Below are 16,447 nucleotides of genomic sequence, written 5' to 3'. Positions count from 1 at the left end.
ATAATTAGGAAAAAGGAAATTTTCTTGTTGCATTAAAATATAATTTTCACTCTTAAACATAAACTTCAGCATTCAAGGTGGATAGGAGGAATATTTAAAAGTTCAAAAATGGAAAGGTGTCTTTTGTTTCCTTTTCTTTCCTTAAAAACTAGCCTTTATATTGAAAAGACTGAGATCTTTTACTTTATTGCAGCATATCATTGAATATGTATGCATGAATCTTTCTGAAACCATTGTAACAGAATAACAGAATAACTATGGCAAAGATATTTCTTCCATGTGTGTGAGTGTTTTTTTCCTGAGGGAACATGCCATTCATTTTCAGCAATACATGACTGGAAAAAGAAGTAGGAATGGACTTTAATTTTAATTAGCTTGTGCTTCATACAAAGGATACTAAACAACACATTTTTGAAATTATGAAGAAAGTACATGAGTCTCCCAGCATTTTCTTCTTAATATCCTCAGCTGCATAAGTAAAATGAAGGCAAGATAATACAATTAAAAGAAACCTATGTCCCCACTTATGGTCTATTTTTTAAAATTCAAAATACAGTAGTTAGATACTTTATTCTTGTTTACCACAGCCATATTTTTATAGAGCATTAAAAATTTCCATTTTTTCTTAACACTTTCCCTTTATCTTAAATATATCATCTATGAAATCTATAGTGATTTCTTGGGGCCTAGGCACCCACTCCTATGCCTAATTTATTAAACTTACAAGATTTTTTTTCTTTGAACTAATATTGTGAACTTTTTTGTGACTCAGCTACTTAAGTCTATTCATATAGCAAAATAATATAATCTACATGAATATTTGTCTTGTTAATCTATAAAATCTTCACATATAATTATTAGGATGTTCAAACATTGTACCAATTTATCCTAGATTTACAGACAAAATCTAGCCAACAAACAGAAAATTCAATATAAAACTACAAAAAGAATCTCGCCATCAATTCACATTGTTAAATGAATCTGGTTTCCTGATTGACTTTGCTTGTCAAAAGATTGCAAAAGGTGAACATGACTCCAGAACACTTAATCCGTCATAAATACATGCCACTTATCAACTGTTTGAATTTTGATCATGGGACCACAATGGTCATAAGTGGGAAAAACAGTCATAAGTCATTTTTTCTCAGTGCAATTGTAACATTGAATGCTCACTAAATAAATGGTTGTAAATCAAGGACTATAATCTTTCTTAAAACCATCTCAAGAAAAGATTTCATAATCAAATATTCTTTTTACCTCAGAAGATCTTCCAACTTCCGTATCTTCTTATGTGATTCTATTCTCTCTTTATCGAAATCACTCTGAATTTCATAAATCTAATTAAGAAAAAAAGGCAGAGTTAATTCTAGAAACCATGTGACAAGTGACATATCCACTATTGTTCAGATTTGGGACTATTGAAATTAGCTCTGTAACTACAATCTCTGCAGGGCTGGGCTTCAGATTTTGGGAACTTCAGCTAATGAAGAAGGCTACAGACTAAGCATTAACAAGCATATATCAATACAATCACATATTGTAATTATCTGTCAGAAATACTCTAATACATTCTATGCTGAGCAGGGGTCTGGACTATATAGCCTCTAAAGCCCCTTCCTATTACAATTCTATGTTCTACCTCTTATTCAATATTGCAAGGTTTTATTATTGCTATGTTTTAATATTCTGTTTGAATTATTTTAAAATTTTGTTACACTGACTTTTGTTAAGACTTTTTAGTTACACAGAAAATAAATGACATATCTAAAGAACTGTTTTGAACTGCTAGTGAAGTCAAGCTAATAATATTGCATGACTACATTGCAGTATCTAAAATCTTAAAATGTAATATGCTTGCATTGCAAATATTACAGACTTGAAAGCTCTCTTTCTCTTTTTGTAACAGCTGTTTTCCATACTGACAAACCACATCTGCAACTGAATGGTTGTCTTTTCACAACACAAAACTATTATTATTAAAAAATGTAATTATTATGTTTATGTGGGTATATCACATCTTTGAATTGTGACTGTTGAAATATGGACTGAGGATCTAACAAACCATAGCTGTTTTCAGAATAGTGTTCACATTACCTCTACAATCAATGTTGAATTATAATAATCACAAAATAAAGCTAAATGTTTGTCACACAGGAAACTGACTTAATAAAGTGTGACTATTCCATCTTACCTAGGTTGTCTAATCTGACTGGCAGCGACTTAAGAGTCCTCAAAGTTGCAGCCCTACTAAATTCTTGTCACCTTACCAACTTCAGCTTTCAGAGGCCAGAGGTAGATGATATTTTATGTATTTCAATTTTTTAAAAAAACAAAATTAGTATTTGTCAATGTTTATTTTAAAAAAATAAACATCTGAATTCTAAATATCAAAGAAAACCTATTTACAATGATATTGGAGGTTCTAATAGTGTGATTTAGCAGCATTTACTTCCTATCTCTCCCCAATTCCAAAGAAAATAAATTCAAAGAAACAAGTAAACAGTTTATTTCTAACGCATACCATACCGAACCAGGGTAATTTAACAAATCAAAACAACAAACTAAAAACTAACAATTAAAATGATACAAAATAGATTATATATATATCATTATATACCACAACATATTTACAAACACAGTAAAAATAACAGCATACTGAATCTCTGAACCTGATAACCTTACTTCTAACTTTATTTAACTTCAGTAAGATTATAGCAAATCTTACTCTACCAATACATTTTTTAAATGTATCTGAAAATGTTAGAATTGGAGGATGGCAGAGAACTCTATAATATATGATGCAAGTCTTGAAATACAGGCAAATAGGTTGGAATATTAGGGGAAAGGGAAGTACAGATAGTCCTCGATTTACACCCATTCATTAAATGACTGTTCGAAGTTACAACGACATGGAAAAAGTGACATGACCATTTTTCATACTTATGACCGTTGCAGCAATCCCATGGTCACATGATCAAAATTTGGATGCTTGGCAATTTATGACTGTTGTAATGTCCTAGGGTCATGTGATCACCTTTTGTGACCTTCTGACAAGCAAAGTCAATGGAGAAGCCAGATTAACCTAACAACTGTTACTGCAGTGATTCACATAACAACTGTTTTGCTTAACAACATAGATTTTGGGGTCAATTATGGTCACAAGTCAAGGACAAACTGTAGAAAAAAAATGCTATCCTGTTGACTATGACATATAAACAGAATCACGGCAAGAGAGGAGCTGGAACAGGTAGTGAGGAATAGAGCTTTAAACTCTAGCACCAAGAAATGAAATTGGGCCCTGCCCTTAATAGAATCTGCTTTAATACCCTGTGTAGAAAGAAACATAGGAAAATAAGGCAGATCTAAAACAAGGCATTCTGGGCCAAGATCAGAGCTTCCGCTATAAGCAATCAGCCACCACCAAATGAAGAGGGTATCATTTCATGGTTTCTAACCACCTCACAGACCTGAAGGGAAGACAAAGAATACCGGAGGGATAGGCAAGAGAGTTCAGCTAAGGCACCAGAATCTCAGTCTTATCCCTATTCAGTCTTTACAGATGAGCAGGCAATTTATCAATGTGTCTAAAAGGCTTCACAATAGGGAGAATCACACATTCTCATTCATCTCAGGAAAAAAGCCATTGGTACCGCTGGAATAGATGCAGTCTTTAAAGGATGCAGGATGCAGGATAGGATGCAATCCTGATTCGGACTGTCAGATGAGGCAATCAAGGGAAAGAGTGTACAGGGCGGGGGAATACAAAAACAGCACTTTGGCGGGCACCTACTGAACAAAGAAACATCATGGAATACAATGAAGTTAGTATAAATGAAAAGAATAGCCACAAAGATCTGGCTGAGACCAAGATAAAGCACAGTCAGTGATGCTCATTGTCAGTAACCTTGTCAGTGATATCTGGTGATCAAAGATCATAAATATTGCTGAACATGATTTTTTAAAATCTATGATATAAAATTTATTTTTATCTAAACTTTACTGAAATATAGCCAAGTACTAATATATTTCTCAGGCAAAATATAAATGTTCTGAAAATATCAGCAGGTGCATTCTTGCTCGACATTTATTTTTAGAGTTTCTACATTCACCAATTTTATATTCCCCTCTGTGCCCAATACTTCCATATTATAGTTTATATAAGTAAACTTTTATGACCTTGACATGATATCTGTACACAAAAATAGTATGTTTCTTAATTACCTTTTTATCATGAATTCTTTCTAAATCAGCTTTTTCTTGTAGAAACATTTGCTCTTGTTCCTGAAAGTAGTTGAGTCAATAAAATTACCATTGTTATTTTTTTCATCATAAACTAAAATATAATCCAAGAAATAATAAATCTTGTACTTCAGTGGGAAGATCAGTAACTAAGAGCAGATAATCAGTTAGAACAGATAAGAGATTTGCCAAGGAAAGGGATGGGGAATTGAGTTGAGAATCTCCTCAGTTCTAGTTTCATATAAAAACTATGTATATAATCTTTTGTTTGAAAGCATGTAAAATCACTCTTGGCTTTTTGCCTTTCCCCTTAAGCTTATTGGAAAGTTCGTCTTTTTCATTTTTCCTCATCTTTTTATTTCCTGAGGCAGTTTCTACCACCACATCATTCCTTGAGCCTCTATTGCCAATGTCTCACCCTCCTGAGGTAATCAGGTCCTTTCTTTAAATGGTTCCACCCCTCCCCTGCCATATGCAGGCATGCTAGCACAGTAAGGCATATATATATGCAAGATATGCAAAATGTGATATCTATTCAGTGCAGGTCTGCCTCAGCTGACCTGCAGTGGAAGTGGTAATTGGAAAGTTCTGGACTAGGTCTGGACTCCTATATAGAATTCTATATGCCATTCAATACAGTCAGACCGAAGAATGCTGTAAGATGTAGGGCAAAAAATTTAAAAGACCCCTGCTATAAAAAATAAGAACAAAAGCCAAGAATGCTTACAATGTAGCACCAAGGCAACAGATTTATGTAATGCACTAATTTATACAAATGTTAAGATAGACAGGATGATAATTTTCAACTTCACTGAATACTTTTTTTATTCCACTGATAAGCACACTTTTCAAATCATTCTGCAAGAAAAAGTAAAAAAAATCTTTAAAGGCTTTAGCCTGAAATAAGAAAGTATTCCATTATTTTTCCTCACAATATTGGCAAGGCCTCCAGCAACTCTCTCTCCCCCCTCCCTTTCTCTCTCTCTCTCTCCCTCCCTTTCTCTCTCTTTCTCTCTCTTTCAAAAAAAACAAAACAAAACAAAGTGCTCATCATTCTGCTGAGTAAAAGATCAGGGCTCACCTGCAGTTGTTCCTGCCTTTGCTGGTCCGATTCTAGTAACTGTTGTTTTAATTCAGACACACACTGCTTTAAGTCCTCTGTCACATCTGATGTCTATAAAGATTTAATGAAAATGGGAATGTTGATCTTCAATTCATTTGGACAGAAATAGCTATACTTTTCAAAGTTATGCTTTAAAAGGTAAAAGGAATGAAATACTCTATTTGTGCAACTATCCCCAGAAGGCATGCTGAAAATCCCTCCTTTCTGGGACATTTATGCAATTTGGACTGGACAGCAGGTACCAGCACTATACTTCTTCTGTACCAGCCAGTGTATTATGGAACAGTGTCTTGTTATTTCACAAAACTGCCACAGACAGTCCTTGGATTATGACCACTTGGTCAGCAACAGTTCAAAATTCCAATGGCCCTGAACGCGGGGGAATTATAACAGATCTTCAGAGTTCCAGCCATCATAATGTCCCCACAGTCATGTGATTGCGATCCAGGTGCTCCGATTCTGGCTCGCGATTACAAAGTCACAACAGGCCACAATCACATGATCATGATTTCCAATATTCCCTGTCAGCTTCTACAAGTAAATAGGGAAGCCCGTAGGAAGTTTTAAGTCATGATTATGTGAGATCCTCATTTGACAAATTATGTGGCCCTTGTTTAATTTACAGCAGAGCTGTCAAATTCCCGGCCCATGGGCTGGATGCGTCATGTGCTGGCCACGCCCAGTTTAGCGAAGGGGGGGAGTCCCGATACATCCCATGATGCCACCGTGATGACATGAGTGACACCCCTGAATTACAGGTACTGAAACTGCTGGAATTGCGATCACTAAGCGACAGTCATGTGACATCTTGTTTTACAACCATGTAAACAAAGTTCCTGATCCCAGTTGCTGTTATAACTTGAGAACTAACTGTAAAAGGATTTTTTTTTTTTGTTTATTTAAGGCGAAGGTTGCTTATCTATGAATTTATGGTTTTCTATACCTAAGCATTTATATAACTGAGGGAGGGGGCACGCTGATTTTGCTTTGTTACTGTACTATATGCTGCCTGCGGAGTTGTTGGATTAGTTAACAAATATACCAAATACTTAAATAAAAGGCATGAAAGCTTTTAAATGCAAATCTTGTAATCTGATATAGCCACTGACTGGATATGCAATTTAAAGATGCTATCTATTAAAACTACCTGAAGTCCTTCTATGCTAACCTATTAGATGCAGGTATGGCGGGAAAGATGCTTCCAAAAAGGATGAGTTGAAGTACACTAGGAGTGGATGCCAGATGCAGGTAGTCCTCAACTTATGACCACAATTGAGCCCAAAATTGCCAGTGCTAAGCTAAGCAAGACAGTTAAGTGAGCTTTGCCCCATTTTACAACCTTTGTTGCCACAGTTATTAAGTGACTCACCACAATTGCTAAATTAGTAACACAGTTGTTAAGTGAATCTGACTTCCCCAATGACCTTGCTTGTTAGAAGTTTACAAAAGGTGATCACATGACTCCATGAGACTGCAAACATCATAAATACATGGCAGTTGCTAATTTTGATCATATGACCAAGGGGATGCTGCAACAGTTGTGTGAAAAACAGTCATAAGCCATTTTTTTAGTGCTGGTATAAATATGAATGATCACTAAACAAATGATTGTAAATCAAGAACTACCTACACATTCATAGATATGTGCTTTAGCGATACTCTTTGGGTGACCTATTAGGAGTATATATTCTTGGCCTCATATACTCCTGGTCTGCTTTAACTCAGAAAGGTGGGTGGAAGTGGATGATCAACCTAGTGAGAGTGGCGAGGATATCATTCCATACTGCACAGTAGAAGGCAACGTTAAGCCACTTCTGTATTTTACTATGAAAACCAAACAGAGAGACAAGATAAAGTGACTGAGTGTCAGATGATGGGCCCCTTGGGTCCAATGCAACTTAATATGCTATTGAAGAATGTCTGAGGATCTTTCAGTACACTAGTGATGCTTTTGATGTAGCTACATTAAAGCTTTTCAGACATTTAGCTGATGTTGCCATGCAGGGAAAGAAAACCCAAAGCTACAAAGACAGCACTGCAGTGGGAGCATGGAAGGTAGAAAGTATGAATGCGAGAAAGTTCAACATAGTGAAATATAAAATAAACTGACATCTTATATGGCATCAGTGAATTGAAACAGACTGGAATTGGACACTCTCAGTGAGACTATTAAACTGTTTACTACTCATGACACGAAGAAAAAAATAAGGACACTGCTTTCATAATAGGAAGGATACAGTAAAGACAATACATTGTGGATACAAAGCAGTCAATGATCAAACAATTTCAATCACAAATATTTTTCACAGACAGCTCTCTAATATAACGGGTATTTTAAGTTTCAAATCAAATCAAACACTTTATCAAAATCAATAACCAGATCCAAATACAATTTGGTAACATTATTTCAGGGAAAAAAAGGAGTGTGATAAAATAGCCAAGCAATTTTCAGAAAACAGGAGGAAAAGGAGAGGAAAAGTAAAACCAGCAAATAAGGACTAGAATGGCAGACCATATTTAAGTATGTCAGGTGGCAGAAAATCTGAGAAATGTTTAACGGTCAAGCATGAACAGAGCTATACTGCTATGTAACAGTTTAAAGGTAAAGGTTCCCCTCACACATATGTGCTAGTCGTTCCCGACTCTAGGCGGCGGTGCTAATCTCCATTGCAAAGCCAAAGAGCCAGCGCTGTCCGAAGACGTCTCAGTGGTCATGTGGCCGGCATGGCTAAACGCCAAAGGCGCATGGAACACTGTTGCCTTCCCACCAAAGGTGGTCCCTATTTTTCTACTTGCATTTTTTATGTGCTTTCGAACTTCTAGGTTGGCAGAAGTTGGGACAAGTAACAGGAGCTCACCCTGTTATGCAGCACTAGGGATTCAAACCGCTGAACTTCCAACCTTTCAATCGACAAGCTCAGCGTCTTAGCCACTGAACCACCACGTCTCTGTTATGTAACGATTTAGTAGAGTAATAAAATACCAATATATTAAACATTGATGTAATTAAAACATGATGATAAAATGCAAAAGGTGTACAGTAAAACAATAAAGTTCTACCTGGAATAATTTTAGTATGGTTTTATTATTTATTTATTTATCACATTTTTATATGACCAATCTCACCTAAGTGACTGGGCATTTTACAATAAAAAATTAAATTACAAAAATGTAAATAACAAGTGAACAAATAACAAAAAAGGAAATATTTAAAAAATGAATCAGACAAGAAGCATGATAAAAGTGTGAAAAAAGAAAAAAAAGAAAAAATAACAATGGCTTCTGGCTTTTAGCATATAGATAAAAAAATAATCCAATTTACTCCAAAGAAAAGAATAGTCTACCTTATTTCCATAGACCCATATAATTCTAATAATCAAATCCCAAAATCAAAATTATGTCTTAGTTCCTTGCAAAAGTCCAAAAGTGAAGTTCTACTTGGAATAATCTGAGCATAATTGACAGGGCTTGTAATGATTTTCTATAATCATAATTTAAGGATATATAAAAGTCTGAGAGGAAGTAAGTATAGTAATCATCTGTTGTCTGCAGCACTTGCAGTAAAAAAAAAGAATTATGTTGTTTTGAATATTCTTGTAGAGTGCCAATGGGAACACATTGTGCCCAGCAGTAAAAAAAAAATACTTTCCTCAACTAAAGATGAAATGAGAGTGTACTAGAGAAGTTTGCTGGTTCCCAGGGACCTGTATCTAATAGGACTTTAGTGCTTTGGGACTATGAGTTGACTTCAGACAAATATTCAATATCAATATTCAATATCTTTGCAACATGGTTCCCTCCTATAAAGACAGAGGATGGGAGTGGGGGGGGGAGGTTGGTTTCCCTCGCTATTCAGGGCATCAAACGAAACTCCTCAATCTCTGCCTCAACCCTACCTTCTTCCTGCCTAGTGCTGTTTGCCAAGAGGTTGGAGTGACCAAGATGAAATGACTGTAGTGACAGGAGCGAAGATGTGGCAGAGATGGGAAACTGACAGAAGTTGAAGTTGGCACAGAGAATCAGGCCAGCGTTGGGAGCCACACAGAGCTTGTTTCTACCCTGCCAGCCAACACAAATCTCTGGCCGCAGATTGGGGGCAGCAGAAGCAGAGCCAAGCCAGAACTGTCATCTGCAGCACTGAGGGACATGACCAGGACAAGAAACCAGTGGGAGATGGAAAGCAGTGAAGAGGGGGTTGTTCCCATCTCAGAGACATGTCCAGCTGGGTTTAGGGTTTGGCCCCAGGCAGGGAAGAAGGTGTAGCAGTTGTCATATAGGAATCTCTTTTGACCATCAGGGATCATGCTTCCCAAGTTTCTGGATATGAGACACTGTTCTTGAAGCTTGTGGGATCAGTTGGGATTGTTGCTACTCTACCCACCTACCTGCTGCACAACAACCTCCCTGTCTCAGCTGCTGGAGGCCATCTCGGGGTTGGCATTGAAGGCCTACTTCATGGCAGTTAAGAACAGTGAAACACCACTATTTCTCCACTCTTTTTGCAAACACAGAGTGTGGCCCACTGGCCCTATTTAAAGTCACTCGGTTCCTCCTAGGAAAGAAGGGCTCAAATGATCATTTACAGGGCCAGGAGGAGGAATTTGTCCAGCACCTGATGAATAAAATCATTCAAATTTGTTCTTAGTTGCAGACTAAGTATGGAGTGGGGTCCATTATAGATGCCCAAGAAACAGATTTATCCAATTATCTGAGAACACTTTGATTCTGTTGTACCTGAGACAATGGACAGGAACCTTGGGGTTGTTAGTGCAACTATTTTGTTTATTAGATCCTAGACCCTCCTGCTTGGTAAAAAGTTTCCTGGAGGACGAATTGCAATTAGGCTCAGGCAATAATTAATACATTGCTGTTCCCAGAACCATTGAAGGAAGCCTTGGTCCGTTTTTTCCTAAGAAACCTTCACTGGATCCCACCTGCTTTCCAGTCTCCCACCTCCACTTTTAGGGAAGATAGTGGAAAAAGTGGCTGCACTGCAGCTCCAGAGGGTCCCAGATGAAATGTACTATCCAGATCACTTCCAGTCAGGTTTCAGGCCTGGTTATGGGACAAACAGCATTGATCCCACTTGTAAATAATCTCTGGTGGGAGCAGGATGGAGGTAGTTCAACCAGTAGTGGGTTGCCCCCGGTTTGGACTGGTTCTATAGAAATGGTAGTAAAACCGGAGGGAGGCTCCGCCCACTGACTCCAACGACATCAGAACATTTCTGCACATGCGCAGAAGCTTCTGCACATTCGTGCGCACGTGGCCCTGTTACGAACCAGTAGTAAAGGTAAGTTGAACCCACCCCTGAGTTCAACCATCCTTGCTCTTCTTGATCTCTTAGTAGCTTTCAGACGAATAAAGGTAGTTATATTTATGAAAGATATGCAGGATTTAAATTTCAGAAATTAAGAATTTTTTGATTGATCCATTCAGTATTGTAAGTAAAACGATCCATCCATATCTACCTTCATTGCAGAAAGAGCATGTTCCTTCTTCAGAAAATTTAGATCCACTTCATACTTGCTTTGTAACTGTTTAATGTTCTGTTTATGTTCTTCCATCATGCGGCCTCTTTCTTTCTGAAGTGAATTATGCCTAAAAACATTTGATTACAAAGTACAGGCATATCACAGAAGACACAGATGACCAAAGAAGACCATTCTGATCAAACTAACATTTATCTTTATGTTTTCACACTTAATATAATCATCTTAACATTTGAATTGAATTTATAAAAATGTAACTAGTGAAGGCTACTTATATTCCATTATGAATAGCTGATTATGGCTCATTATGTATGGTCAAAATTATAGACTTATCAAGTCACTTATTGCTGACAAATTATATTACAGAAGTAAATCAATACCATAATAAAAGTATAAAAAATATACTTTTGTATATTTTTATACATATATATATATATATATATATATACAGTACATTTAGTTCAAATTATATTTATGAAACCATGATCTAGATGACATTATAGAACCACTACAGAAAGATTTATTTTGTCTATATCAAAAATAGGTAGTTTAAACTAGAGTATCATGGCATATTTAGTTCAGGTTCATTTCATTTATTTGTGAAATAAAATTTTCCCAATTATTGATTACTTCTGATGTTACAAGCCTTTTCATTTTTTCCTCAATAGAACATCACAGGAAACCTACAAGTAGTAGCTTTTCCATCATCACCTCTAATTTCAATATTTAAAAAATACTGGAATCAGAAGACCTTATTTTTGTCCAAACTTAGAATGTTTAATTCACACTGATTCATCTTATTAAAGTGTAAACAACAAATGAGTTTATATTTCACAGTAATGAACTGTAGAGCAAAGTAAAGAAAGCCAGACCTTCACAAAAGTAAAAAAATTCAGATTTTATCACTTTTCACATGGTATAGAATTGTTAATTCTACTATAATTCCACATTTACTCAATATCAATACTTAACAAATTGCAATAAAGATTATACTACCATAATTTAAAGAAAAAGACCATTAACTACCTTGCCTTAATTTCTTCAAGTTCTAAAGACGCAGACTGGTAAGACTGTTCCAGATTATTTTTCTCTTGAGATAATTTCTGATGCTGCAAATGACTTGTTTCAGCTTCCACTGTCAACTGATGGACTCGTGCCTCCAGCTCTTTGACCATCTGGTTCTAAATAACATGAAAAGCTATATTAAAACATACATTCATGCACTTGTCAGATGCTATTCACTACATTATCAACAGATAACTCAGATAACTCAGAAAATACTGAAGGATCTCAAAACATAAAAGCAGTTTTTATTATTTAAGAAACATGATGAGCAAGTATACAGTTCCTATTTCATTATCAAGCCAAGTAATATCTATGTTCAAACATATGCAACATCAAGAAGGCACCTCATATTCCAGATGCTGCACTTCATTAAGGATGAATCATATTCCAAGTCTGTATAAATTCCAAATAACTTTTAATACATACTTAAAATAAAGCCATTTGGCAATTATTGCATTAGCCTTATACATTTCAAAAGGGATGATAGACTTCAAAATAATGAATATTCTTCCATTTAAACACAGCTTTTCTCCTTAACGCTCTGTAATTTTTTTTTTTTTTTAGTAAAATAATGTAGAAAATAAGATATAAAGAAAATCAGCCTTGTACTACATCTACCATACCCAGTAGGGATGGTTGGCTAATAGGGTCTGCTGAGCTTTGGATATGAATCTACAAACTATTTTGGAATGAGCATCCATTTGGTGCCTGTCAGTAGCACTTTAAAGAAGCTGGTTCTTCCTGGACTATCACAGCAGCTGTACAACATCAGTTCAAGATTTATTTATTTATCATACTTATATGACGAACCATCTAACAGAAGCAACTCTGGGTAGTGTACAAGAATCAGTAAAAATAACAAATATATAAAAACAATCATTAAAAATATAAAATCATGAAAATGAAAAGATTATAAAAATAATGCTGATAAGCTAAATTAAAGTGTGTATAAGATGCTTTACTGTGGGTCTGGTTGTGATGTTAGTGCCATTTGAATTCATCTTTGGGAGGGATCACATGGCTATCATGCAAAATTACGAAAAGATGCAATTTCTTTAAGAATGTCCTAGCAAGCACAGCATACTGCCCTGCACCCATTTTGAAATATGTTTGACTTTAGAACCAAAGCACATCACATCTCTGCTTACTAATTCCAGCAAGGCATTAATGACAGAATAACCAAGATTATAAACAACCATTCCTAAATTTACCTTTAGAAGGCATGTTCTCTAGCTCGGCGGCCCCCAACATTTTAGGCAGCAGGGATTGGTTCTGTAGAGAAAGGTTTTTCCGCGGACCGGAGGAGAATGATTTTGCATGCTGCCTGCATCCCGTGGATGAGACTTTGCTTGTTTTCATGGACTAGTTGCTGGCATACTGCGGACAGGTGCTGGTCCATGGACCAGGGGTTGGGGACCCCTGCTCTAACTGACTGTCCCCCAAGTCACTGCTTGAAACTTAATGGCTTGAAGTAAGAAGCAAAAAAACCCTAAGCTGTACAGACAGAAGGTACTTGGCCAATAAAGCATTCACATCCACTCGGGAAGATACCACTTTGACTTTTGATGGGAGGATTTAAGAATTCCAGTGAATGATAAAAATGGAAAACTTGAGCTTCCAGTATAGTCATGCTTACTGGAAAGGGGAAAAGGGTAGAACTAAAACTTAAACAAATTCAGATGTCTGTTTTTTACCTTACTAATTATGTAAATGCCTTTAAAGGTATAACCCTCAACCAATTGGGATAGGTATACAGGTATACCAGGGAACCTCATCTGTCTATAGACAATATAAAAACTATATGGTTCAAAACTGGAAGAGGAACTTGTATCACTCATTTTATTTAACTTATTTGCAGATTGTACCATGAAAAACACTGTACTATAGAAAATAAATAGAAATAAAAATTAAAATTACTAAGAGAAAACATCTTTTATAATAATATTATTTATAATGATAATTTCATTATCATTATAATGATATTTATAATGATAATGAAATATAAATCAGATATGCTGATTATATCACTTCAATAGCTATAATATCAGGAAGATTTGACAATGTCAATGAAAAAAGAGTGAAAACCCAACCTTCTGCTTAATTTTTTATTTTAAAAAACTAAGATTTAGAAACTTAGAAAACTGGCAGCAGAAAAATATCAATAGACAATGTCAATACAATGCAAACCAGCTCAAAACTCACAAAGATGTCTAAAACCATGAAGTAAGTAAATATCTTATGCTTAGGAGAAAGACTATGGCAAATCTAAACAAGATATTAAGTGAAGACACATCATAACAAAAGTACATATTGTCAAGGTTATAGATTTTCCAATTATAACTTATAGCTGTGAAAACAGGACTACCAGAAAAACTGAACAAAGAAAAGTGATGCCTTTGAATTGTGGAAAGTTGTTGTGAATACCTTGGACCCCAAGAAAAATAAATCATTTAATGTCAGATGAAGTAAAACCAGATTGGAAGTATTAATGACAAATCTAAAGCATAAATACTTTGGAAACATAATATAAAAAAGAGTCAGCGAAGAAACCTTGATCCTTCAAAAATCAAAGATAAGGCAATTGGAAAAGAAGCAACAGACAGCACATGGCTGTTTATCATCACTACTGATATAAGCATGACCTTACACAAACTCAAAGAGGCATCTACTGATAGACAATTCTGATTAAATGTTATCCATCAGATCATAAAAGGTCAGAGTGAACTGAATGACAATGATCAGATTAAATATATAGTTCTGCAGTTAGAAAACTGTAGCTAACAAGGATTGAAAAGATGGGAAATGGTGAAACCATATATTTGGCTGTTGACAAACATGCCAAATACTCAACAGATTTTTAATAAAATAAGTTACCAAAGATGTGGGTTTTAATTAAGGCCATACTTATTGGCAGCAGACAACCTACATATTTTGGGACAAATACATATGTTTAGAGTTTGGGGGTTCCTTTTCCCTTGTTACAGTAGTTTGTCTGGGCAGGCAAACAAGAGCTATAATTTGATCTTCCACAAAAACCCAGATGCTGGATTTCTCTCCCAAGTTGTTAAAGAAATACACTGCATAGAGAAAACATATTGGAATGCCATAGCACATGTATGATGAAGGTCAAGAAGGTACTATTGATCCTTCCTTCCTTCCTTCCTTCCTTCCTTCCTTCCTTCCTTCCTTCCTTCCTTCCTTCATTTGGCCTAATTTTTTAAGTGTTTTTTAAGTGTTTTGTCTATGGTTTTTAATTAACGGGGCCAAATTTATATATGTATATTTTAACTGTATTTTAATATTTGTATCCGATGTTTTTACTTGGCTGTTCACCGCCCTGAGTCCTCAGGGAGAAGGGCGGTATACAAATTCAAAATTAAATTAAATTAAATTAAATTAAATTAAATTAAATTTATTTATTTATTTAGTTTAACAAGGGTTATATTGGTATTTCATTTATTTGTTTGTTTATTACATTTTTATCCTGCCCATCTCCCCTATCAGGTGACTCCAGGCAGAGATGTTAATTTAAGAAAATATGTATGATGAGCTTCTGTGGAAGGAAAAAAAGAGCATTAGCAATAGGAAAAATTACTAAGAGCAAATCTAGTTCAAATAACCTTAAGGTGAAGAAGTTGGCTGATGATATAACTTAAAGCGTATGCAGGTTGTGCTTTTTCTAACAATGTACTGATACATTGGAATGTTGCTTGTTATTTACCGGGGGTCACCAATTTTGTGAACTTAGTGACGGATTGTGGAGTCTTAATTTCTTCAGCTGCAAAATGCCAAAGTGGTAGTGATAGACAGAAATCAAGAACAGGTGGGTTTTTTTTTTTTCCTTTAATTCGTCTTCAACTCTAAATTACTTTATTCCAAGGAAATATTCAAAATGATGAACTGGAGAAGGGTTGATACTGGGAGTTGTGTATAGAAAATCACTCACTCGGGAATGTAAGAAATGTGGTAAATGTGTGCGGTCCAATATCCCAGCCTGCCAGGACTCACTACCTTCCCCACTACTACCTGCCCCAATGCCTATCTAGTCCCCTCCAGTCTTCCTCCATCTATGCTGCCTGCCATCCTTCCAAAAAAAAGGGGGATGGGGAAAATGTGAGGGAGAAGCTGTCCTGATTTTGAGGAGAAGAAACTTAACACTGGTAGCATACTCTAACAAAAAGGTAGAAAAAATGAGATTCCTTCAGTCATAAAAAAAAATATTCAAAAAACCTTTTTTCCTCCTTCTGGCAATCTGAGATTAAAATCACTGTTTCTGTATGTGCCTGTAAGAAAAAGAGTATCAGTCTCTAACCTTGCGCCAACAGAGGTTACTCCACACCCACAAGCACAAGAATGGAAGAGTACTCCTCATACTTTCAAAATTATATTTAAATTATTTCAATGTTACTATTTATGGTTTTAATACATTTATTGTTTTTTAAATGACCATAACCCACTAGTCACATCCAGGCAAGATGGGCGGCGTATAAATTGAATAAATAAAAAGACCCCAGTAGTGAAGATGAAG

At 35.7% G+C, this 16,447-nt stretch overlaps 1 protein-coding gene across 7 annotated transcripts in view; it reads right to left on the bottom strand.

Annotated features, from left to right (window-relative positions):
- The window catches only part of CEP112 (centrosomal protein 112), a 299,264-nt gene that overhangs the window by 212,266 nt on the left and 70,551 nt on the right, over positions 1-16,447 (bottom strand). For 6 of the 7 annotated variants that reach the window (XR_015732452.1, XR_015732453.1, XM_034412661.3 and 3 more), the window contains 3 exons: positions 11,881-12,035; positions 10,834-10,963; positions 1,258-1,337 (listed from right to left, as the gene is read on the bottom strand). Coding sequence is in view for 5 of the 7 variants with exons in the window: in XM_034412661.3 (XP_034268552.2) it covers positions 1,258-1,337; positions 10,834-10,963; positions 11,881-12,035 (365 nt within the window). In the remaining 2 variants the exon portion in view is untranslated. Of the gene's footprint in view, positions 1-1,257; positions 1,338-4,221; positions 4,282-5,320; positions 5,414-10,833; positions 10,964-11,880; positions 12,036-16,447 lie in introns of all 7 variants that reach the window. The other variant, XM_034412656.3, reaches the window with a different exon arrangement.

This window comes from Pantherophis guttatus, chromosome 2 (assembly GCF_059756535.1).
Source record: "Pantherophis guttatus breed Tessera chromosome 2, ASM5975653v1, whole genome shotgun sequence".
Taxonomy (NCBI): domain Eukaryota; kingdom Metazoa; phylum Chordata; class Lepidosauria; order Squamata; family Colubridae; genus Pantherophis; species Pantherophis guttatus.
This window is presented reverse-complemented; position numbering and strand designations above follow the sequence as displayed.